Source organism: Anthonomus grandis, chromosome 1 (assembly GCF_022605725.1).
Source record: "Anthonomus grandis grandis chromosome 1, icAntGran1.3, whole genome shotgun sequence".
Lineage (NCBI taxonomy): Eukaryota > Metazoa > Arthropoda > Insecta > Coleoptera > Curculionidae > Anthonomus > Anthonomus grandis.
Genome location: NC_065546.1, coordinates 56266751 through 56291113, shown reverse-complemented (window position 1 = coordinate 56291113; position 24363 = coordinate 56266751). Strand labels below are relative to the sequence as shown.

General features: G+C 33.5%; 1 protein-coding gene and 2 long non-coding RNA genes across 3 annotated transcripts in view; 1 reads left to right on the top strand and 2 right to left on the bottom strand.

Annotated features, from left to right (window-relative positions):
• Nucleotides 1–293: 293 nt before the first annotated feature.
• Nucleotides 294–4639, bottom strand: LOC126740011 (uncharacterized). Its single transcript, XR_007661768.1, has 2 exons — nucleotides 4502–4639; nucleotides 294–521 (listed from the first exon to the last, which is right to left on the bottom strand). It is a non-coding gene; the product is annotated as an uncharacterized LOC126740011 (long non-coding RNA).
• Nucleotides 4467–24363, top strand: part of LOC126739986 (uncharacterized) — a 31534-nt gene continuing 11637 nt past the window's right edge. The window contains exons 1-4 of the mRNA XM_050445833.1: nucleotides 4467–4778; nucleotides 21644–21803; nucleotides 23687–24033; nucleotides 24098–24322. Coding sequence (XP_050301790.1) covers nucleotides 21694–21803; nucleotides 23687–24033; nucleotides 24098–24322 — 682 coding nt within the window. The 5' untranslated portion in view covers nucleotides 4467–4778; nucleotides 21644–21693. The remainder of the gene's footprint in view (nucleotides 4779–21643; nucleotides 21804–23686; nucleotides 24034–24097; nucleotides 24323–24363) is intronic.
• On the bottom strand, nucleotides 13584–15827 carry LOC126740002 (uncharacterized). The gene is made up of 3 exons (XR_007661762.1): nucleotides 15210–15827; nucleotides 14866–15072; nucleotides 13584–14813 (listed from the first exon to the last, which is right to left on the bottom strand). It is a non-coding gene; the product is annotated as an uncharacterized LOC126740002 (long non-coding RNA).

Below are 24363 nucleotides of genomic sequence, written 5' to 3'. Positions count from 1 at the left end.
GCTGCCATTCTTAGATGTTCTTGTCAAGAATACAAATGGCATTATAAGAACACCTGTGTATCGAAAACCCACTCATACTGGACAATATCTACACTTTGATTCCAATCACTCTGGTGACGACTAAAGTTGGAATCATGAGGCCTCTGTACAACCGAGCTTTAACCATCTGCAATAACGACGCAGACTTTAAGGCTGAAGTAGCACTTCTTACTAAAGATCTGCAGCAGAATAAACTATTTTCCCAAAAGACTCAACACCCTATACATCATTCGAAAAAAAATCATATCCTAATCTTACATAAGACTTATTTTATTATTTTCTCTCCATGGGGAAAAAAACTATAATTTCATCACAATTAAAAAATTAATAATTCAATCGGTATTGACATAATGAAAAATGAGATTTTGTGGGATCGGTTTGCGGTCGCCTTGGCATTACGACACTCGCATGGCATTTCGTTTGTCTCGCTTGTTGTTACACCACGACCCAACGGTGTTACACCCATATAAATAGTATCCAACCTTAAAAATGTTAATTTAAAATAAAAAAAAGACGAAATGTCACAGGTCATTTATGTGATTTAAAAAAAGCGTGTACAAGGTGTCCCAGATTCGAGGGTGACCATTGGGATCTCGGGAACCGTAAGAGTTACAGGATCGGTTAAATGGAGACAAAGTTGCCCAATTTGGAGCTTAATAAAATAAAAAAAACAGTTTTTTATTTTCCGATATCTCTTGCGCAACTTTGCCAGCAGCCAGGTATTCTCACCTCCAGATTAAAAGAAGCACCTTTTTTATGAATATTATGAATGATGACATATTATTAGAAATTTGTTATTCCAAACTCGATTTTTGTATCCTATTATACAAGGTGTAAATAAATAGGTGCAAAAAAAATCAGGGAGTGATTCTTGGGTAAATTTAAAGAAAACAATTTTAAATGAACGCATATGTATGTCCTAAAAGTCCTAACTTTTGAGATACAGGGTGGTAAATATTTAAGAACAACATATGTTTTTTGTGTTAATTTTTGTGAAACCCCTGGAGATATTGTAGTATAATTTGGTATGCATTTTCTGTGCATCCACCCTGTATCTCAAAAGTTAGGACTTCTAGGACATACGTTCATATAAAGTTTTTTTTCTTAAAATTAACCCAAGAGTCACACCCTGAATTTTTTCGTACTTATAACGGTAAAACTTATACAGGTTGTCTCAAAATAAGTACAAAAAACTTAAGGGGGTTATTCCTTGTTCAAATAAAGGGTAATTTGTTGTATAAACATTAGAAAGATATCGGATTAATAAAGGTTAGTTACTTTTAATTACGTTGACTTTTGACACAACATTTATAGAACAAACTACCCTTTATTTTGAACAAAAAATTACCTCTTAATTTTTTCGCATTTTTTTTAATAACCTACATACTACTCGTATATTATACAAATATAAGAACCTGACATTATTTAGCTATTTATCTAGCTCCTAGAGCTCGATTTTGGGTGACACAACTTTTAAGGCTATGAGGAGCTAGATTTTCGTTATTGGTTGAATTGTTCGGTTTTCTTCCAGACTGAAATCGTCTTCTTCCTGTAAATTTGGTCTTTCTCCTTGCTACACTTGTAGGTTGGACAGAAATTTTAGTGCCTTTTCTAGTTGTGTGTACCACTTTCCTATTTAAAGATGAACAGCAGGGTTTAAAGGCTGTGTGCAATCTACTCAGAAGAGACGACGAACTGTTAATATTTTTTTTATAGTTTTGCATGAATGCCTTCACCCCACCTACAAAGTTCTCAGGATCATCTAAAAGATTTTGTTGAACGTTAAGATCCAATTCGTGTACAAATGTTTTCCATTCGGCTAACACGTCTGTGACCTCAATTTTTTCAATATCTTGTTGCCCTGGGTGCCCAAAATTAAGAACAAAATCGTTACTGGGCTCTACATTCCGGCTTTCTTTTATGGGTGAAGGTACACTCTGTTCTACATCAGTTACATATTTTTTTAGTAGAAGGGGTTTAAGCAAATTAGAAGGGGGTTGGTTCCCAGCCGCTATTTTATAGATAATGTGTTTCTGTTGTTCCGAAAGAACATTGCAGGCATTCGTAATATTATATTTTTTAATGACCGCCGATTGATGCTTACAAATGTTTCCTGTGCTACCCTGCGGACAAGAACATACACCAATTTCCATGTCTACAAAGTAAGTGTGTTCCGTGGAAGAACTCGAAACAGTATATTGAAGACCGCTTATCTGTAGAATTTTATCGGGATCGACATCTTTATCGTCGGCGATATATCTTTTGATGTCAACTCTGTTCATAACTACATTTAGTAGTCTCTGTTTGTAGTAACAATTAAAATTAACCACAATGAAATCAACAAGTTGTACAAGATTATATGCTTTGGTCCTCTCTAGCGGTATATCCTTAAATAGTCTAAAAATTACTTCTATAATGTTGTTGGTATTTGATCCTCTGGTAATAAAATCTTTTCTGTAAAACAAACACCAGACTCTTTTCTGTCTAATAGTCTTTTAACATAGCTCTTCTACTTGGGATATTGATCACAGCTTTTGTTTAATATAGAAATATTTTCTTCTACTTCTTCCTCACTAGTGCTACTTTTTAATATGTTTCTGAAGTAGATGTAAAGCTTCTGTCTGTCCTGAATTGGTACACCGTTGCTAAATGTACAGAGCCACTTCCAAACTGCTTTAAAAACATGGAACGTGCATAACAGTAACGTGGCATTTGGCCAATATTCTTTGAGCACCTTCCTTTCTTTAAGATCATCGTCGGTTATAATTACTGCAGGATATATTTTTGTAGGCATTATGGCTATTAAATTTTTTACCGCAATTCCGAAAACCTCGCTTTTTTCAGTTGTTGATGATAAAGGGGCAGCACAATATTAAAATAGTACTGTTAATAGCATCGCTTCCAGAAGCCTTAGATTTCATCCCAAGCACAATATTGGAAATTGTATCCTCTGTTACCTCAGTGAAACAAAATTCCTGATTGACTTTTTTATTATTCTTGTAAAATAAGATATCGAGTTGCGGTTTGCACCAGTTTTTATGTTGTCTCATGCTCTTTTAGTTTAACTAAAAAAAATTATATCGTTGTATTTAATATTTGCCAGAAAATCGCTGAAAAAGTCCAAAATAACACAAACCGCCCTCTAGCGCTCAACAAAACAACTAAAACGGCTAAGTAATTATACCAGATAAAAGCCTGATAATTATTCTTGAAAACAAAAGTAAGCTCGTTGAAATTCGTTAGACCAATCCAAAGCTATCAAGAATTTTAGATATAAATATTCAACCCCACCTATTATTTGACAGATTAGAAAAAAAAGTTTGAAATAAAAAAATGTTTAGAATTTATCATGCTTTAAAATGGCATCATTCTTCTCTAGGATTCACTTTGAACATTTTCAATAAAACCAATTTTTTCTATTTCAATGTTGTATTGCGCCCCCTAGCGGCCATCGTACGAACCTATAAATAATTTCTAACAATTTCTCTTTGCCACTTTTATAAGAAATATTTTTTTCCCTCTGCTGTGGGATGACTAGTTACTGAGATATGGCCGGCGACCTCTCTTAGTTGTACACCCGGTACATATGTATGATTTAATAGCCTTTATTTATTTTAAATAAGTTCTGGATTTATTTTTGTTCATTATCATATTGTTTATTAAAAATAAATTTTTAATCAAATCATTGTTGTAATATTTTTTTTTAAATACCTCATTTTAATATTGATCTTTAACATTTAAAAGCAATAATGTTATTCAGCAGACGATTAATGAATAAATAAATTGATGACAGCCAAACAAATTGTACAGTCTTTAAAGGTTTTTGAAAAAACCAAGTCATTTTATGTCTAAAATTGAATTACTATTAATATTACCACTTTTATATTATGTTAGGGTTTATACATATTTTTAAGTACCAACCAAAAAGATAAACTTTTTACTGTATTAATAAGTAATTAATTTAAAAAAAAAATCAGGCCCGAATTAAGGAAAAATTCTTGATGATGGTTATTAATACGTCGAAACGTTGAAAAACGTATAAATGAGATACATTATTTTAAAGGGAATAAAAAATGCTTTTGAAATAAGTTATAAAAAATACCGGTCTGGATTTTAAAAAAAGAAGTTGCTAGCTGTTGCCAAGATACCAAATGTCATAAAAAAAAATTAAAGGTGAAGTTTTATAGAGCACAAAAAATTATAAAACTTTGTAATTAAAAGTAAGTTTCCATAAATTAATGTTTTTGAAATAATAATTAAAATTAAATTTGGCGTTTTTCATAAATCACCCTGTAACTCACGTATTAAAAAACATTTCAAAAAAGGACTTAGAATAAGCATTAAAGTTGGCAACGATTTTCTAATTTAACCGCCCTCGTATCTACTACAGTTTCGGAAATAGCAATAGTCACACATGGCAAATAGGACACCCTGTATATAGAGAAAAAATAAAACAACAAACCAAAACCACTTTTATTTCTCCAAACCAAACAAATACATAACAAGAAACTTCTAAAACCGACAGATTCCCGGCAGCACCAGACCACCATTCCGCGTGGGCTATCGTAGAAGATCTACCACACCAACACCACCAACACCCCCGACCATCGAGAGCACCACTTCACCCACCAACCAGACACGAGCGACTAACAAACTGAATCGCAGAAGAACCGCCGGGCTGACAACGAGGTACTCCGCCGCCAACACGACCACCTCCAAACCCGCCATAGAAAGTCAAGGTAAGCGGGGTACGGTCGTTATTTTAATAATTACATAAAAATCACATTCGATATTATTATAAGTCGCATTAATGGTAAATGATGATGATGATGATGATGGTAGGAGTGATATTCGTAGTATTGATAATCAAGTTTTTATTGGGGGCTTACCGTGGTGTAGTATACCTGGCCATGAATATATACAGAGTGTCAACGAAAATATATATATTGAGTTATGCTATATAATATTCATTGCTAAATTATGTAATAACCTGAATTGGTGGAGTAATGATTGAGTTACTGACAAGTCAGTATTGAAGGAAAGGATAAGCTCACCAAAGTAATTCCTCTCAACCTGGTAACTCACTGTATAGCCCATAACTCAGCCGGACATGATGCACTCCATTAAACTTCAGGTCCATGAGGTATGTTCGACAATCCAACTGTAAATTTCAAAATAATGATTAGTAATTTTTTTACAATCAAGAGGAGCGTGCTTATAAGTCTCTTAACCAGTTATCTTCAGCTAAATAGGTAAAGAATGAAACAACCAAACCATGTCAGGATCGGGTTTTTCGAATGACTTTTTAGAATTTACATAATTAACAAACTAACAAGCGTCCTTAACTTGTGATTTAGAAGGACTTGAGAATGATTGAAATGTTATTCTTATATATCAATTTAATATTAATTTATGCTAATTCTAGCCTTTCAATGTTCTAAGGGTTTTAAAAAATTTCTAGAGGGTGATAGTACTTCTAAAAGTAGTAAACAAGTTCCTTTAAGTATAGGATAGAAAATGCATATTAAGGGAGCTAGAGGCACTGAAAGGGTGCATTGTAAGCTTAGATTTAGAAAAGAAAATCCTCTGCCATAAATTTTGGCCCTAAATCAAATGGTGATATTGAAAAATCCAAAAGGGTAGTTTTTGCAAGGGTAGGGGTTGTTTCGTGATTCTTATAACGCAGTTTCATTTTTTGAAGACTACATACTTTTTCCTACAAAAAAAGGTACTCTTGTTGCACATCGCCCATTACAATGGTTTTTGAGAAAATTAAAGGCAAAGAGCTTGTTCTGATAGGTTGCTAACTCGTTACGTAGCTCTTTATCCCGCTTTTTAAGCCTAAAATTTAAAAAAAATAGGTTTTTTAAATTCAGCCTTTCAGTGCCCCTAATCCCCTTTAATTAATATGCATTGTCCGTCCGTACACTTAGAGGAACTTTTTTTACTATTTTAGGAGTATTACAGCCACATTACACTATGTGACTATAGAGGGTGCACTCTTAAAAATAGGTGAATAAAAATTCAACAATTGTATAGATTTTACATACAATTTGATTCTGGAAATGGTACAGAATCAATTTGTGTAGAATTTCTCTATGCTATTGTGTTTAAACAACTGTGGTTCTATAATCAACAAATTGTGTATCAATTTGATTTATTTTATTGTATATATAGTACACTATTTGTGTACTTAAATTCGACAATATTTTATATTTATTTAATATAATTATTCAGTAAAAAAGCAAACTCTTAGTGTTTTTTTAACATGGTATGTACAGGAAAAAAACACAATTTGTGCATTTTAAATACACACGTTAGTGTAGGTTGTTTTAACAATATATTTTATTTTCTTTCATTTCAACTATTAAATTTTATTACAAATTGTGTATAATAATACTATATATTGTTTTATAAATTTAAATATAGTGTAGGTTACTTATTTTAGGTTTGTATATCAAATTAACATAAGAACTGGAGTTTTTTATTACAATGTTTTGTATTTATATTCATAAAAATTTAAAAATAATCAATATATTTGTATAAAAAAAATAAACAAATTGTTTAAAAATTTAAAATACATTTTAGAGAATTTCGTCATAAATCTGTGTAATAGTAAATTCTAGTGGGCCTGGGAAAAACAGGATAAAAAAAAGCTGTTTCTTTATTTTAACAATTTATTTAATTGTATTAAATATTTTCTTCAATCGTTTCAAACCTAAGTTTTTTCCATAGATATTTTACACTGCCTCCTGCCTCCTTTGTAGCTCCATGTAAGTTTAGGGGATCTTGGTGGACACGATATATCTACAGGAGCCTTCCTTCCTATCCAATAAAAACAAATCTTAATTATTTGTTTTAATAGTAATAGCCTAGGTAATTTTTAAGAAATTTTTAAAATTTAATTTTAAAAGGTTTTTAGTTTGTTGATAATAGTTTAATTACCATAGTAACATATCCAAACTATGATTAAGTAGATACCATTTTGTAATACAAATTGAAATACAAATGCAATAAAGGTTACAAATTTAACCGACCTCTACATTAAAATTGAATAGGTACAAAGATAAAAAAGATGTAAAAAAAGTAAGTATACCTACTTATCTATTCTACTGTAAAGTTATCAGTTATCACTGAAAAACTAAATAGGTACCAGCTACCTGTCTAAACATCAAAATATCCAGTAAATTCCAAGTTATCCAATAAATGCAAAAAAAATATGGTGCTTACCTAATTACCTACCTACAAACTGCTCCTGGAGTTGGTCCAATAAACCCCACTCCTTAAGTTTATCTTCAACGAATATATCCATTTTTTTCTTATGCAATTTTAACACTTAACGAAACGAAAAAACCTTAAAACAAATTAATGCCGGCCGATTGATTGAAGGACTGAAGAATGAACAGTTGACCACCTGTGGCACTGGGAATTATAGCAATGCTGCCATCAAATGTATCTTATAGATTACACCGCCAATTAAAAATTTACGTTTCCTTTTTCCTTACGCGTGTTATTATCACGATATTATTTAAATAAATAAAATAAGAACTTATGCTGATTGGGCTTATTTTTAAATATCCTATTAAATCATTTTCAATTAACAACTTTAAATCGACTGCAAATTTTGATGCATACCTTTACAACTGTTTAATATTGAATCTGGCAACATTGACGCTAACAACGAAGTTCTAGCGGCAAAGGCAAGGGCGTCGGGCGCGTCCTCCTTTATACACAATTGTGTATTATAACTACACAATACATAGTTTAAAATTCTATAATTGTGAAGGGCTATTAGCAAGAATCGTTTTTATTCTACACAATTGTAAATAAAATCAACACAAGCCAGAATAAAAAAATAATTAAAAATTGTAGTAAAAATATACTTGGTTATTAGATTTTTTACCAAACTGCATTGAATTAAAAAAAAAAAATGTGGAATATTTATACACATTATCTTAATAATTAATATCCACTTATGGTGTATTAATTTAATATGCAATAATTGTATAAAATATACACATTAAAACATATACAAAATGCCTGAGAATTTTTATACAGGACTGTGAGATATTATCTAACAATTGTGTATTAAAATTAAACATTTTTTTTTACACAACAAAATGTGAAAAAATCCATCGGGATTTTTCTGTGTGTGTAATGTAATATACGGTATAGTCCATGGGTAACCCCTAACATTCACAAATCATAAAGTTATGTAAAGCATTAGATAGGTTTAAAAAGACTCGTGACCAAGATGACTGGAATATATTACTTATGCTATTCGAGCAGAAAAAAAATCCTATTAAACATAAAAATTTAGATCTCTTCTCTTTCGTCATGATCCTAATAACATCTAATAACGAAGGGATACAACCTTGATTTATTATAACTCTATAGTGCAAATCGGTGCATGCACATCAAAAAACCTAACATTTATACCAATTACAATGACACTTTATAATTGGTACAATGAGAACCTGATCCAAATTAAGCAGAAATTGATTGTGAATAAAATTTACAAATTTTGCTTAAATTTCTCGACTTTTATATTTAAAAGGCAAAAAAAAATTATGTGATGCGAAACCCGTGACATCTAATGTTACAGTCAGCTTACATTCCTCTTAAAAAATTATAAAAAATAGACCCTAGTTGGTGCCTTAATTATTTGTGAGAGGTCGTGAGAATTAAGTAAGACATTTTGTCACAGAATTTAAAAAATCTAAAATATCAATATTGACCGCACCAAGGAGCATAAACTTATACCTGGACACCTAAAAACTAAACCAAGTAATAAACTTGTAGTTTTTAAACCCAATTTTAGAAGTAAATATTCGAAATTGCCACTTTTATCAATTATAATACAAGAAGTTGATATCAGATATAATTTAATATTTATCTGTGACACTCGCATTATCTTTTTTATATGGAGCCTTAGTGCAATTGTTTATTAGTAAGTAATAATAACAAATTTTGACTTCCCTGAACACATAAAGGGTGTTCCTTTAAAAATTTCTTATTTATATGTCTGGAGAATATTTTATGCCAATGACAAGACACTCCCGCCAAAGTTTACTGAATAAAATGTATTTTATTCAGTAAACTTTGCTCCCGCAGAGGCACATTAACTGAAAAATGAAAATTACTTGGTTTTAAAATCTGTTTTAATATTCATATAATAAGAATCTTGGTGCATTAAAGAAAATATAGCCTTAAGGCCAGTGAAAGCTTTTATTATATGATCATCACATAAGGTCAACAAAATTTTCTTCTTCGATAGTTAAGCAATACGTTCTTTAACCGTGAAGAAGATCAACATCATTTATATATAAAGTGAAATTGAAACTTTCGATTTCTGCTCTACAAAATTACTCCTTTCAAGGGAACTTATTTTACGTAAGAGTTGCTAAGAAAACAATTATTTAAATTTTAAAAAAATTGCATGAGTAGATCGATTCGATCTATTATATAGTACCACTGGTAATATGTTTCAATAAGAACAATAAGGAAAAAGGTACTCAAGCATAACTCTTAACACGCTCACTAAACTGAAAGTAGCCGTTTTTCTCACTATAAAGGCAATCAGACTCTTTTAAGGCAATCAATATGCTTTATTAGAGATTGTTTTGCCAATGTAGGCTATATACAGACCACTATTTCATAATCCAATTTAACCGTAAATGATATTTTATATAATTAGAAACATAATATCATCCACTTTTTCTTCAAGAGACCAAACAAAAGTAAAAACTCCAAGTCACGGTCTCATTAAACATATATAATTATTAAATGGTACAGGGTCTTTATACTGATCTCCCTATACAGGAATTAGGTGAAAAGAAAATGTGCAAATCTTTTGCGGTTTGACTTTTAATTTTTGAATACCATGTCAATTTTTTTGTTTCTTTTAGAAATGTCACATTTTGAAAGATTTGGTCAGTTTTTTCTAATGGAATACGCTCTATATGACCCCATAATTAAAAAGGGGTATTATTTAATCGAACATCAGTTTTTATACTTTTTAGCACGTTTAAAAACTGGGTGGAGCAACAAAAATACTTATTGAGCATCTAATCTTTAGCATCTAATAAAGTTAATATTGTCAACTGTTTTATACTAATCTGGATAGCTATTTAAATAATAAAGCTTCTAAAAACTGTTTAAACTTCATACTTTTTAATATGACAAAAGGTAGTGAGCATAAAATAAAACAAAAATAGGCATCACAAATATACTTTATTGTCTTCTATTTATTAAACAAAAAGAACAAAAAATGCCATTTTTAAAACAGTATTTGAACCACAAAACAAAAAAGAGTGAACATTAAACAAATTGTCAATAAGACTTCAATAAATTAAAAACATCACTGAATTACCAAAGCAGGTTTGGATTTTGATGGACGTCCACGCTTTCTTTTTTGTCCAATATGGATATTTTTTGCCTCTACAGGCGCAACTGTATATTTTAATCTAATTGCTAGGCCCAGAAGATGTTTGCACATATACATCTTAAAAAACTGTGGACAATTGCAACTACCATTCATCCAATCATCTTTTTCTTTAGGAATTGTTACTCTCCAAATGGAAAAATTCTTTGAATTCATCAAAAGTTTCTGAAGGTTTTTCAGCCTGAATATTCAATACTTGACCTCCTGGTACTATATAGACATTGTTTTTCGTGTCAGCATCTAACACCTTTATTTTTTTGTCTAATTTTGCCCATTGATATGCTTTTGTCCAATCAGGAAGTTTAATAAGCGGAGTAATTGAAAAGGACCCCTCTGTAGTTTTGCAGGACCAATCGTTAACCACCTCCGTTGCGATAACCAGAAAACGAGACAAAGGAAATCTTTCGCGTAATGGATTGCTATCTTTTATGGTTCTATTAAACGATTCCAGTGCGTTGTTTGTGGCTGGTGATCCTGGGGCAGCACCTAGGTACCAATTGCGATTTTGAGTTAACCACTCTTCTTTGAAGTATTTAATAAAATTAGTTTGGGTTTTCCATTTCCTCATAAAAAGCTGTGATGCGCTAGTAAAATGTTCAGGAGACGTAACGGACTGTAAAGCATCAATGTCTTGTAATATATTCTTTCGGGCGTTTTTGTCTGAGCAAGTTTGTTCAACCCTGGTTTGCATTTTTGTTTTTGCATGTACCCAACACGTTCTAACAATGGGTTCAGAACCAAAGACTTCTGTAAAAGCATTTTGGATGCTCTTTGCAGCATCACAAACTAATACCGACGGTTGTAGAGAATGTCCGTATACAAACAAAACCTGTTCTTTTAAAATATTAAATAACATGGTAAAATCTTCCTGACGCTCGTTTGTCGAAACTCCTAGACATATCGGATGAAATTTTCTATGTTTATCTGTAGTTCCTACAACTAATACCGGGAACCCTTGCCAAATCAACTTGTATGTCGCATCAGCATGGATAATATTTGCATGACGTTCTGCTAACCCCAGTAAATGTTTTGTAGACAATGCAAAGCGAAAGGACATTGGTTCATCCTCGAATATATAATAAGAAAGTACAAACACTTGGTGTATGTCCTCGGGAACTGCTGTATGATTTAATATCCATCGCTCCAGTTCTCCTAGACTTATAGTTGAGGAACCGTATTTAACACGTCTACGACTTGATAGATAATTGTTCAATTGTTTCATTGATGGTAATATTATTCCCTCCATCTTACTAAGACTTTTTAAAATAGCTTTAGGCTTCAAATGTAAATCAAATAGTTTGTTTATTTCTGTCTTAACTTCCTGACTTATTCCGTAATCAGAACGAATTTCAATCGACTCGTGGTTATGGGCAGCCTCTACACGATAGAGCAAAACAGCATTTGATGTAGCTTCAAACAGTAAATAAATTTGTGCCGCACACTGAGGGCCACGACGTTTTACTTTGTTACAGCGATAAAACCTTTTCTTTCCTTCTTCAGTCATATGTGTTATTAAAATAGACCAAGTATTTTCTGCACAAAGAACTTCCTCCGCTTCTTTAACACATGCAAATTTTCTTACAAAGAGCCACTGCTTAGTCTCGCCACGCTTTTTTTTTGTTTCTAATTCTTTAATCTCCGAATCACTGTCCGAACGATATGATAGAATTTCTATTTCATTCTCCATTTGATTATTGTCATCAGAACTATTCCCGGGTAAAACAGTATCGAGTTCCATGATTATTTAATGTTTAAAACGAATAAAACGGTGCATAAAATAACTGTTTATACTACTGAAATATTATATACACCATAATCAATAAACGTATATGAGAATCCCAAACGCAGTTAACTGTCGCTCCAGTATAAACGCACGTTGCCGGTTTTTTTTGTAATTCATTAACGAAAGCTGTTGCCCAATGCAAAATAAAAACTTTTAAGAAAAAAAATTGATGGTTATATAATATTTTAGTTGAAATGAATTTGAAAATTAGAAGCTCATTTAGATTTTTTGTAAGCTTTGTGTATTTTTTGGTGCCTGCTTTTGTTGGCAGATTAAAAATATAATGATGCCTTAAGTTTGTTCACCGATAAATTTATTTGATATACAGAAATATAAAAGTTGCCATGTTAGTTAAAATAGTTACCCCATTTTCTTGTACATCCATAATATTTGATGCTCATTTAAAAATTTCCCATTAAAAAGAGAGGAAAATCGTTTTGGAAATATCGGGCTCCAAAGTTTAAAAAAAGAACACTTTGAAGATCTTGATTGCCTGTTCATTGTTTGTTTTTGACGTTTATTAGACAACAAATCATTCAAAAGACATTATTATTTTTCCCTTTTGTAAGATAAATGAATTAAGTAGAAACGATAAAACCGTAAGATTTCATATTTATTAAGCAATATTTAACTTTAAAGTAAATCCAAATAATTATATGGATAAAATCATGCTTTTGACTTTTTTCTAGGAAGTCGTTTAATATACATATTCCAAGTTAGAGTTTTTAGACTTTTTCCAACAACTAAAGTTACCTTAGAATATTTCTGAGACTATTGAAGCTACTTGATTTTTTTTTTAGAAAAACCGCTATTTTTAGGATCAGATGAAAAAAATCACCAAAAATCTTGTCTAAGGGCCACTTTTTAGGTCGTGGATTTTAGGGAAATTTTAAAAAAAAATATTTTTTTTACATTTTTATATTTTACTTGTTTAATGGTCAATATTATGTTTAACGCACTTTTATGTATGACAGTTTCTTATGAACTTAACCATTTTATTATGAGTGATTTTTTTTTAGAAAAAAAATCAAAGAAAGCCCATTACTTAAAAATAAATTTTAGAAATTTGTATATATGTTATTCGCAACGGCCGAAATTGCCCACTGCCCGATTTTTTTACACACAACGCGTTACGGGTATAAAAATGTATCCAAGATGCGATCAGGGACTTTTTTTTTCGTTTTGAGTAAATTACGTCACCCACAATGCGAATGATGGTTTCATCCGCCGTGGTTTTGCTTTGTGGAGCATTTCTTTTGCCCACGTCGCGTTCTGTCTATTGCGCTATACCCAGAATACGTTTCAAGTAAAACAATGAACAATATAAAACGTTTATTAAAAGGTACACACCTATCACGGAGTTACAGTATATGATAGATATTATATTGAAAACAAAACACTAAATGAAATGTAGAAATAGGAAAATAACAATTATTTGAAAAACACTATTTGTTCTTACAAGAATTACTCTTGTGGCATTTGGAATTACATTTTATATTTAATTTTACACATGCACATATTGCACAGGCTTTAGTTTGACAACTTTTCAAACAGTTACATTTAACAAAACGTTGTTTAGACCCCGAAGACAACATGGCTTCCTGGCGCACATTGACAGAAGAATCTGCAGGAACCTCAGATAAGGATAAAAATACTGAAGGAGATAATTGAAACTCATTTCTGCTGTATAATCGTGTCAGTTTTCCATTTTCGGTACCCAGAACGTACAATCCTTGATCTGTTTTTTCCATAATGACTGATAATACGTTTCAAGGAGCTAAACGCCCGCGATCTACCTCTGGTACGTTTATCAAAACATTGTCACCTACATTAATAGGTGGAAATTTGCTTTGCGATTGGTTAAGCATTTTATCAGCTTGTCTTCTCTCCGTATCAGTTGCCTTTTTATTACGACAAAGTTTGCATAATGGTAAATCCCAATCAGTGGCACAGGCCATATGCAATGACTCATTACATTCAATGCACTTATTGCGTAGGACGTACATATTATCACAAACAAAACAATTCATCATATCGACATTTCCATTTATCAACCTTTCCTCGTTCGTATTATTTTCGACTTCTATATCTAATTCGGTTTCCTTATGAAATTGCGTTTCGTTTTCTCGTTCCTTTTCGATATTAAATTCGGTGTCGTTTTCTTGTTCTTTTTCTAAAGATTCTTTTATTATTTTCAGATGCTCTTCAAGTTGTTCTTCAGTCTTAATTTCATTTGCTACATAGGTGTCCAAGTATGAATCCAAAAGTCCATTTCTCTGTGGAGTTCCAAACATGGCTTCATAAGGTGTTCGCTTTATACCTGTATGGAAACTGCGGTTTTTTGTACTCTGAATAATCCGAAGACCTTTTGCTCAATTTTGACAGTTATTATCTGACATCCAGGCTACAAGGCTATCGCGACAAACTGATGACAAGGCTATCGCGACAACATCTTGATTTGCTCTTTCAACGGAGCCCTGACTCTGGGAGTGTCGTAGTTTACCATATTTTTATAGCTGACCAACTTGCTGCTAATTGTTCAATGACCTAAAATTTACTCAAATCATGAAAAGGTTTTGTACAATGCAATCAAATTTACCTGGTTGCTGAATTCTCTTCCATTGTCACTATGCAAAATATTTGGGGCTCCAAACAAACAGAATATATCGAGAATAACATCTGCCACTTCATTTGCTGTCTTTGTTTTAAGTGGTCGTAGTATTACAAATTTAGTTAGGTGATCTTGATAATTGAAAATAAATTTATATTCTCCATCAGGCTCACTTTGCATATCGATAAGGTCAACCTAAAGAAACACATTAAGTTAGTGGTACTGTGATAATAAAGTTACAGCAAATCACAATGTCATCAAGGTAAATACAATATAACGTAACAGAACACATAACCATGGAAATAAAAATGACAAATGTTAATTAACATTACCTGGCAACGTGAATTCATTTCACTCATAATCATAGGTTTCACAACTAATCCTTTACTTTTTGCCTTTTTCTTCAGAGCACACGATTGACACAAGTATAAATATATATGAATTACCTCTCTAGTAACATTGCAGTATTTCTTCTTTATTTCATTTTCCATTGCCTTTTCTCTTTTGTGTCCTATTTGTAAATGAGCTGTGTGTATTATATCATACATTTCACTTGCTGCACAATAAAAAATTAAACCTGATTGGTTTCCTAAATGTTCCTTGTTAATTAGTTTATCTTTTTCGCCAACTATTAATAGATCATATCGTTTTAGTCTACGATATTGTTTGGATGATAATTCTAGCCCATCCCGTCTCCTTTGAAGTGCTACTTTTGTCTCATTTACAATTTCTAAGTAACGTTCGTCTGATAATAACAACGACCTGTCTTTTTTCTTTGATATTAATTCCCATAATCTTTGTTCAAAATCAGTTTTCATCTTGGAATATTCTCAAAGACACACACAATGAATCACAAATCACAAGACATAAAAAACAATACTTGCACCCGTCATCTATCCGTACGTGTCACAGACTGTCTCCGACAACCGGCAATTCACCTCCAACGCATTCTGAATGCTTTACAACGCGAAATAAAAGCGCGCTAAAACTTCATTCGCGTTGTGGGTGATGAAATGTATCCACAACACGTTCTGGTCAATTACACCGCCCAACAGCATGTATGTTGCATGGAATATTTTTATGATTCTAGGCTTATTTTTAATGCTGATATTAAATAATGTCATCAGTTTATATGTGTCAGCTCTAGTTTTTGAGTTAAAAGGAGGGAGTATTTTTTGGGAATTAAAAATACACTCAACGTACAAACATTTTTAATTACAAGAACTATACACTCAGGAATTTTCTTTTATATGATTTTCTACTAGTTTTGAATGAACTGCTACTCTGAATACTCCAGCAAAAATCGGCCAACATATGTGCATCCCAGCGACCCTGAAATCGTTCCTCCATGGTTCGAAGATCTTGGTGGAATCGTTCACCCTGTTCTTCACTCATGTCACCGAGATTTTCAGGAAAATGGTGTAAATGGCTGTGTAGGAAGTGCACTTTGATGCTCATGTTACATCCAAGTCGCTGGAAGTGTGACAACATCTCTTCGACGTGCGCAATGTAATCATCACCCTTCCTATTACCTAAGAAATTTTGGATAACCCAAACAAAGGAATCCCATGCATTCTTCTCAATTTCTGACATTGAGCTGGTGAAATTAGGATCGTTTACCAACTTGCGAATTTGTGGACCATCAAATATACCTGCCTTGAGTTTTTCTGAACTTAGATTTGGAAATTTCCTTGAAATATATTTGAAACATTCACCATCTTTATTTAATGCCTTAACATATTGCTTCATTAAACCTAGTTTAATGTGCAGGGGTGGCAATATGATACGATCTCGTGGCACTAGAGGTTCATTTATAACATTAAGACTACCTGGAAGTAGTGCTTCCCTAGAGGGCCATTCTTTTCTTGACCAATGTTCTGATTTTGCTCTACTATCCCATAAACACATAAAACAAGGATATTTAGTGTAGCTTCCTTGTTGTCCTAAAAGGAAGTTCACCATCTTAAGATCAACGCAAATCACCCATTTATGATCGTTATATTTGATTTTGTTCATGACCAGTGCTATTGTGGGGTATTCTTCCTTAACTTTAGTTGAATGTGCTATTGGTATGGAGCCTAGTTTATTTCCGTTGTGCAATAGTACACACTTCAAACTCCGTTTTGACGAGTCAATAAATAAACGTCAATCGATTGGTTCACATTTCTGCAAGCCCATGGCAGTCATTAAACCAGAAATATTAGTACAAAATACAAAATTATCCTCCTCAGCGAAAAAGGGAAGTAAGTCTTTTTCTCGAGTGCGGTAATAAGAAACTTTAGTTTCTTTAGTTAAAAGATTTCTCTCTTTTAATCTGGAGGCCAATAATTCAGACGAAGTTTTGGATAGTCCAAGGTCTCTAATTAAATCATCAAGTGCACTTTGATCGAATGGTTTTGGTTCAAAGAGATTTTCTGGAACAAACTCGTCATCGCTCATGCTACTCAGTTCATTCAATTCATCAGAACTTTCTGTAGATGTAGATGGTAATGGTAAAGATGTATCTTTTGAGCTCCTTACAGGCCTCACAGCTGATGTTGATGTGGGGTAAATCCATTTGGAGCGGTTCGTCTTGTTGATTCCTTTTATATTAACAACGCAAAAATAGCAGTCATCGTGATGATTTAAAGGTTCACGCCAAATCATTGGGGATTGGAATTTAAAAGAGAGTCTCTTCTTAGTGGCCCATAAACGTAATTCTTCAACACAAATTTTGCACACAATATTGGGCACCCAGCACTTGTTATCTGTTTCCAAAGGAAAAAGCACTCTAAATACGCTCGTTTCACAAAGTCTGACATATTCAATCGAAATTTTTGAAAAACATATTCACCACAAATATAACAAAAACAATTCGGATCGTTAATGCAGACCCTTCTTAGCGAAGTCATGATGAAAATTACAATAATTTTATTACTATATAATTAAATTACTATACCCACAATGTGTTGTGTGCAAAAAAATCGGGCAGTGGGCGATTTCGTCCATTGCGAATTACATATACATTCTTCAAGTGGTTTAACCCTTTAAGTTGCAGAAGACTGAAAAGATTTTTGAATTGAAATGAGGTGGGAAATTATTATCCCAAAAAAATTTTAGTCGAATAACTATCTCTATGAATTTGCTGGGAAAATAATTTCCCACGTGCATAAAATTTTTAGAAAACAATGTATTCCACTAAAAAATGATTTTTATTTGAATAAGTAATCAAAAAATTATCAAAGTACGTACAAGCAAATACTAAACTAAAACTTCCATTGTTCCAAAATTTTACAAAAACTTATGGATTTCAAATAAAGAACCGAACTCAAAATCTAAGACCTATGAAAAGGGGTAAAACAATTTTTACATAATCCGACATTACAAGTTGAGCAAATTATATTGCTCCGTTTCTCCTTGGCTTTTGTACTACAGCGGGCGCATCTTCTGTAAGTTTTGATCGTTGAGGGCATTTGTAAGCCTGACAGTATTTTATACGGTCTTCGTACCCACAACAGGGTTGTTTCTTTTTTTTGCGCTTCCTTTTGCGGGGTAAAATCCTGGTCTTTTTTTGCTGCAAAAATTGTCTATGAGTTGGTTTACAAATTTCATGTGACTTATGGGTTTTTCTTTTGCATTTTTGCTGACAACCTATAAAGTATGTAAGAATTCACAGTACATGCTTCTAGTAAGTATAAAAATATTTTGATCCACCCTCGTCTAGATTTATGATTCATATTATAAACATACATTCATATTCATAGTGTAAACAGTTTACACTTGATAACGGTTGGAGATACTTACCAACCGAAACGTCGTGTTACATTAAATAAATAAGACAATGCAAGTCCGACAAGATGTTTTCACTGTACCATTGTCTACCACCTTCAAAGACAAGGTTCCGATAGCCGCAACACCACCTTTTCTCCCAGGCTTTGTGCTACTGTATCTACCACCTTCATTTTTTCCGCTGTAGATATCAAAATTTAACATACCCACTTTCAGAGCAGCAACAAGCCCAAACTTTAAAGCCTTTTTTGGTGGGCTTCATTGGCATATACTGTTTCATACTAGACCTTCCTTTATACCCTATCATAGACTCATCAATAGAAATATTGCGTGAAGGATTATAGCATTTCGGAAACGTAGTTTTAAGATGGTCAATCATAGGACGTAGTTTGTAGAGTTTAACAAACTGATCTGTTCCTTTGGCAGGCATTTTTGTATTGTCATTGAGATGTAGGTGTCTCAAAATAAATAAAAAACCTTTTCAAGGTCATAACTCTTGCGATTCGATCTACATGAAAGTTTATCTTCTGACCAGTATAATTTTATATTGGGTAGGGGGTGTATTCGCATAAATACCAAAATTGCTAGAAAAACTTTCAACTCCGCTAGTGTAATTTTTGTAAACTCGTCATTCTTGCGCAATTGTTGAGCGTACAGATTACTTTCATCCACTATTTTTGTGAGAAAGGTATCAGGAAGAAATTTTAAAAAGATTGAAAGTGGACTGTCAATGTCATCGCCGTTTAGTCCTACATTTTCGGTAAACTGAACTTTACTATATATCTCTGGAATTTCGGTATTTTTGGTCCATTCAAATTTCTTTTCAGGTTTGTCCTTGGTTTTAAAACTTTGTCTGATTTCTTGCTCAATATCTTTTATAACTTCTTCTTCTGATTCGCTGCTCTCAGACTCCAAAATTTCTGTAAAAAGTTTTTTGTACTTGGATGGGTCTGTCAGCTCGTAATCCGGGTCTGCAACGGAGTCATCCGAATCTTCTGAAAAATTATCTTCAGGAAATATTTTCTTTCCTTGGAGATGTTTTGGTCGTGAAAAACTGGAATTTTCCGAAGATGTAGAGCTGCTATGCTTAGAATCATAAGGAAGTTGCTGGTCTGATTCTAATATAGAGTTCCTAAAGGATACTTTAAAGTTTTTGGTCACTGACAATGGCATATTGTCTTCTGCATCTGAATCACCTTCACATTCTGAGTCAACAGCCATAGTTTCGGTGATTCTTCTTGATAAAGAAGCTCTTTTAACTGTTTATCGGACAAGTATTTGGGCTGCCACATCATGTATGGGACACAAATCGCCAACTGGCGATTGCTAAAAAGACAAAATTCAACGTATTATACATATTTTTTGCCTGGCCAATTGTCAGACACTAATAATAATATTTTTTCTTCATAGAATAGATATTGTTAAGTATGAGAAACAGTTATTATTTGTTTTTAACAAAGATCAATAAGAAAAAAAGTTAAACATATTTTCCATAAATTCTAACCTCAACTTTTTTTGAAATTGCATTTTTAGTCTATATAGCCTATTTGAGCATTTTTCAAAAAATGTACAGGATGTTGAAATGCAAGAAAAAAAAAATTTCTATGAAAGGTAATTTTTTCCTGTAAATTTCACAAAATTCTAGAACTCAAAAATTAACGATAACAAAATTTTGAAAATTGATACACATATTTCTGGAACATTTTAACTGGATATCTATTGCAGCGTTTTTTGAAAAATATATAAAGTAATGAGAAAAACAATTTTTATTTGAGGAAAGTAGTGTATTTTTCTAAAAATTTTTCAAAATGCCTATAACTCAAAAATTAGTCAAAATTAAATTTTGAAAATTGGTACACATACTCCTGGAATCATTTGACTGGATGCTTATTGCAGCATTTTCCAAAAAAAACATATAGAGTAAAGAAAAAACAAATTTAAGAATTTTTTTTTTTAAAAATTTCACAATTGTACTTCTTTATCGGAAAATAATTGGAGCCGATTTCAGTTTATTTAAAATTTAGCAAATGAATCGGTTTCTTTACATTTATATCAAAAATTTGAAATGATACCTGATCTATTTTTTTTGTGTTTTTTAAGCAATGGGGAGAGAGAGGAATGAGATTCTTTCCAGCAATTTGGGAAATGACCATGTTCGAGACAACTATTGACAATATGAGTTATATGTAATATTATTACAGACAAACACAGTTTCACCATCTGAAGTGATATCCTATCAATACCTGCAGCCTTTGACCCAATATTCTGCACATACCAATTTGAAAGTAAATTGTATGCCTTTCCTTATTTTATTATCATTATTATAACATGCCACATTATAACTGTATTTGTAGGAACATACACATTGAGGTCTCTTAAAGTTTGCCAAACTTTTCGTTGATCCTTTTGGGTCTCCAAATGTTGCAAATAAGCCAACTTTTTCTTACGTATAGAAGTTTTAGTAAGATTTCGAAGCATTCTATAACGTCCAAAATTTTCTTTAGACTTGTTTAATTTACATTTGAGCCTAGCCTTGTCCTTTTCCCCCTCATTAAACCTCTTATTGCATAAGTCAACCATGGTGCATAAGGCTTAGTCACTCTAATGGGCCTTAAGGGAGCATGCTTATCAAATAAATACTTTATATTATGAGTCAGATACGCAACTTTACTATCTATATCATGAAAGTAGAAGAATTCAGGTCAAGTAAAAATTCAGGTTCATCGAAATGCGAATCTATACGGGTTTTACATCTGTAATCCTGCATTTAAAAAATATTGTACCAATGCTACGTAATATTTTTTTTAAATTTTGCTGCAAGAGACACAGCCGACGTCAGAATTCAACAGAACGTCGTCAGAACGCACCATTTCGTCTGTTAGACACTTCATATGTGTAGTAATTCATTCACCAATCTGTATATTTAATGAGTCCGTGACTAAAGTTTTTACTTTTGTTTTGATATTCTATATACTTATACAAATCATTTTTATTATAGAATTCACCAGAACTCGCTCTCCAACCTCCTTAACAAACCGTTACAATTCTATGGCAAGAACAAGGAAACCATATGTGAGAACCTCGACGAAAACTCCCGTCATAAGTATCACTAATCAAACACAGGATTCGACAGATCAACAGTATAAGGAAGATAATTCGTAAGTTTATTGGCAGTGCGTTTTGTAGAATTTCTGTAAACGTTCGAAGAACACATGTAGTAAATCCTTAAGTAACGACCATGTTTTTCGCCTAAAATCCATCCTCAGAAGGTCCACTTTATTAATGTAAAAAAAAATTAAAATATCCTGCGTGGTTCCGCAGTTATACCCAAAAAACTATTAAATCAAATTCATAATATTCAACTTGGACCTTGATTGAAACAATTGGCTCTAACTCGGGAAATTTTTAGAGTACAAGAAACATTTATATATGAAATTATTGAGAAAGGAATTCCCATTCTTTGTATAGAAGCCTTTAAAAATAGTGAGCTCGATAAAAGTGCTCTAACTACTTAAATTCTTAACTCGGAGTGATGTTCACTTTAATAACGTGATATTGAATTGAATTGTATTGTCAAAACAGTGGGCTGCCAAGGAAGTTGTGCATATAGGTCTCCTGATGGACCCGTCATGTCCCACCGGGGGTTACCAGAGCCCAACGGCCTTAGACAAACCGATAAGGCTCTCTGGTCTGAAGGACTTAAAGTCGCTCGGTACACGGAAAGTGTTACCCAAGTATTTGAACCTGGCGCGCGTGAGTGCTGGGCTCTTCCCGACTACATGGTCAACGGTTTCATCCTCCTCACAGCACCATCAGCATTCCGGGTTGTCCGCAATACCGATAGTATGGAGATGGCTTCTTAAGTGCCAGTGACCGGTTAAAAGACCGAATTTCGCGTCTTTTTAGGCGTAGTAGATTTTTGGTGAGACAGGCAGAGGGCCCACCTATGTGCGCTTTGGCCTGTCTCATACCAGGGGACTCACTTGTCCAGCAGACCCTTCATTGACGCGACCGCAACGCATTTGGCGATACCAGCTATGGGTTCTGACCCCATCGGCACATTCGCGGATCCCAGTCTGGCAAAAGAGTCCGCTTCCTCATTACCTGCATGGCCTGCGTGGCCAGGTATCTAGACGAGCTGAACCCTGCAGCCAACCTGCATCAGTTTTTTCAGGACTTTTATGCACTCTAGTACAAGCTTGGAGCTTACATTTGTGACCGTGATAACCTTAATGGCAGCTCTGCTGTCCGAGCATATTGATACGACTGTATTGCGGTGTCTGCAGCTTAGGATTTTCTGTCGGCATTTTAATACAGCGAATACTTCGGCCTGAAACACAGTGGCGTGCTCCCCCAGCGAGTATGCCCTACTGGTATGTAAGATCCCACCACTAAGCCCTGATCCAGCTCTGTTATTCATTCTGGAGCCATCTGTGTACCAGATGATCCCCCTATTTAGCAATGCAGGTCTGTTGGAACGCTACCACTCCTCTCTGCCTGCAATGTGCGTCACGAATCCCTCGCAGTCCACAGTCACTGGAGCCATGCAGTCACTACCCATCAGAAGGAGAGAACATTCCTGTATGGCCCGTGACCAAATTTTTGTGTGACCGGTCTCGCCAGCACGTATAGCCTGTACAGCCTGTATAACGTGATATAATTATGAAAATATCCTGAGTAGTTTTGAAGTTATGACCAAAAACGCCTTGTAATAAATCAAAATCATAATATTGCAATACGTGTTTCAAAAAGTTCAAAAGTTGGTGGCTCTGGGATCTTGGTTGACAAAATTGGCTCTTACTCTAACTAGGATGTTTTTGGAGTACAAGAAACGTTCGTATATGAAACTGTTTCTTGGATTAAAACCCTTTTAAGAATATTTTTATTACTTCATGCGAATATTCTCTGGAATAGTGAAAATTACCCAAATATCCGCAACCAAAACTGCCCCAACTATCCAAATTCTTAACTCAGAATTACATTTCTACCATGAAATCAAGATTACGGAAAAAAAATCTTAACGTTCAATTTCTACTTTTAGCGCGAGAACAGAACTAACAGACATAGCAACTGCGTTACAAAACGTCCAGCAAGCGCCGGTACCGCAAGCTAGACCGTCTCGTAAAAGACCCCAAGTGGTACGACCAAGTTCCCAGTACAGGAAAGTACCCGCCACAACAACAACAACAACGACACAACCTCCGCTTTCTTCATCTTATAAAACCACGTATGTTCCGGTGACCACAAAGCATAAAAGCAAGAAAACTGTTGCCATCACTTTACCGTTTGCGAGAGGCAGTACTGTTGCTTTCGGTGGTTCCACAATGGCCGATCAATTTGTGACTACTGCCGCACAGGGACTCAGTGCACAAGAGTATTTAAATAGATGTAAGTGTTTTATAAACAGTGTCTTGTAGTAGCTCAGCAGTATTTAATTATTCAATATTTGCAGATACTTCACAAACACGTCCTGCTTACACCAGATCCAGATACTCTGGCACCACCGAAATACCCATCGTCTTAATAACCCCCGGATCATCCACCACTAGACCATCCACAAAAAGAAAACCCTTTAAAACATTTGACAAAATCGGGGCAAGATCCGAAGACAAAGAGGTGTTGTACAAACTACAGTCGGACTATGACTATTATGACAATCTGGAGGCGAGCGTCATTGGTAATAGCAACATTCTGGAATAATTCGGGCATTATTGTGGG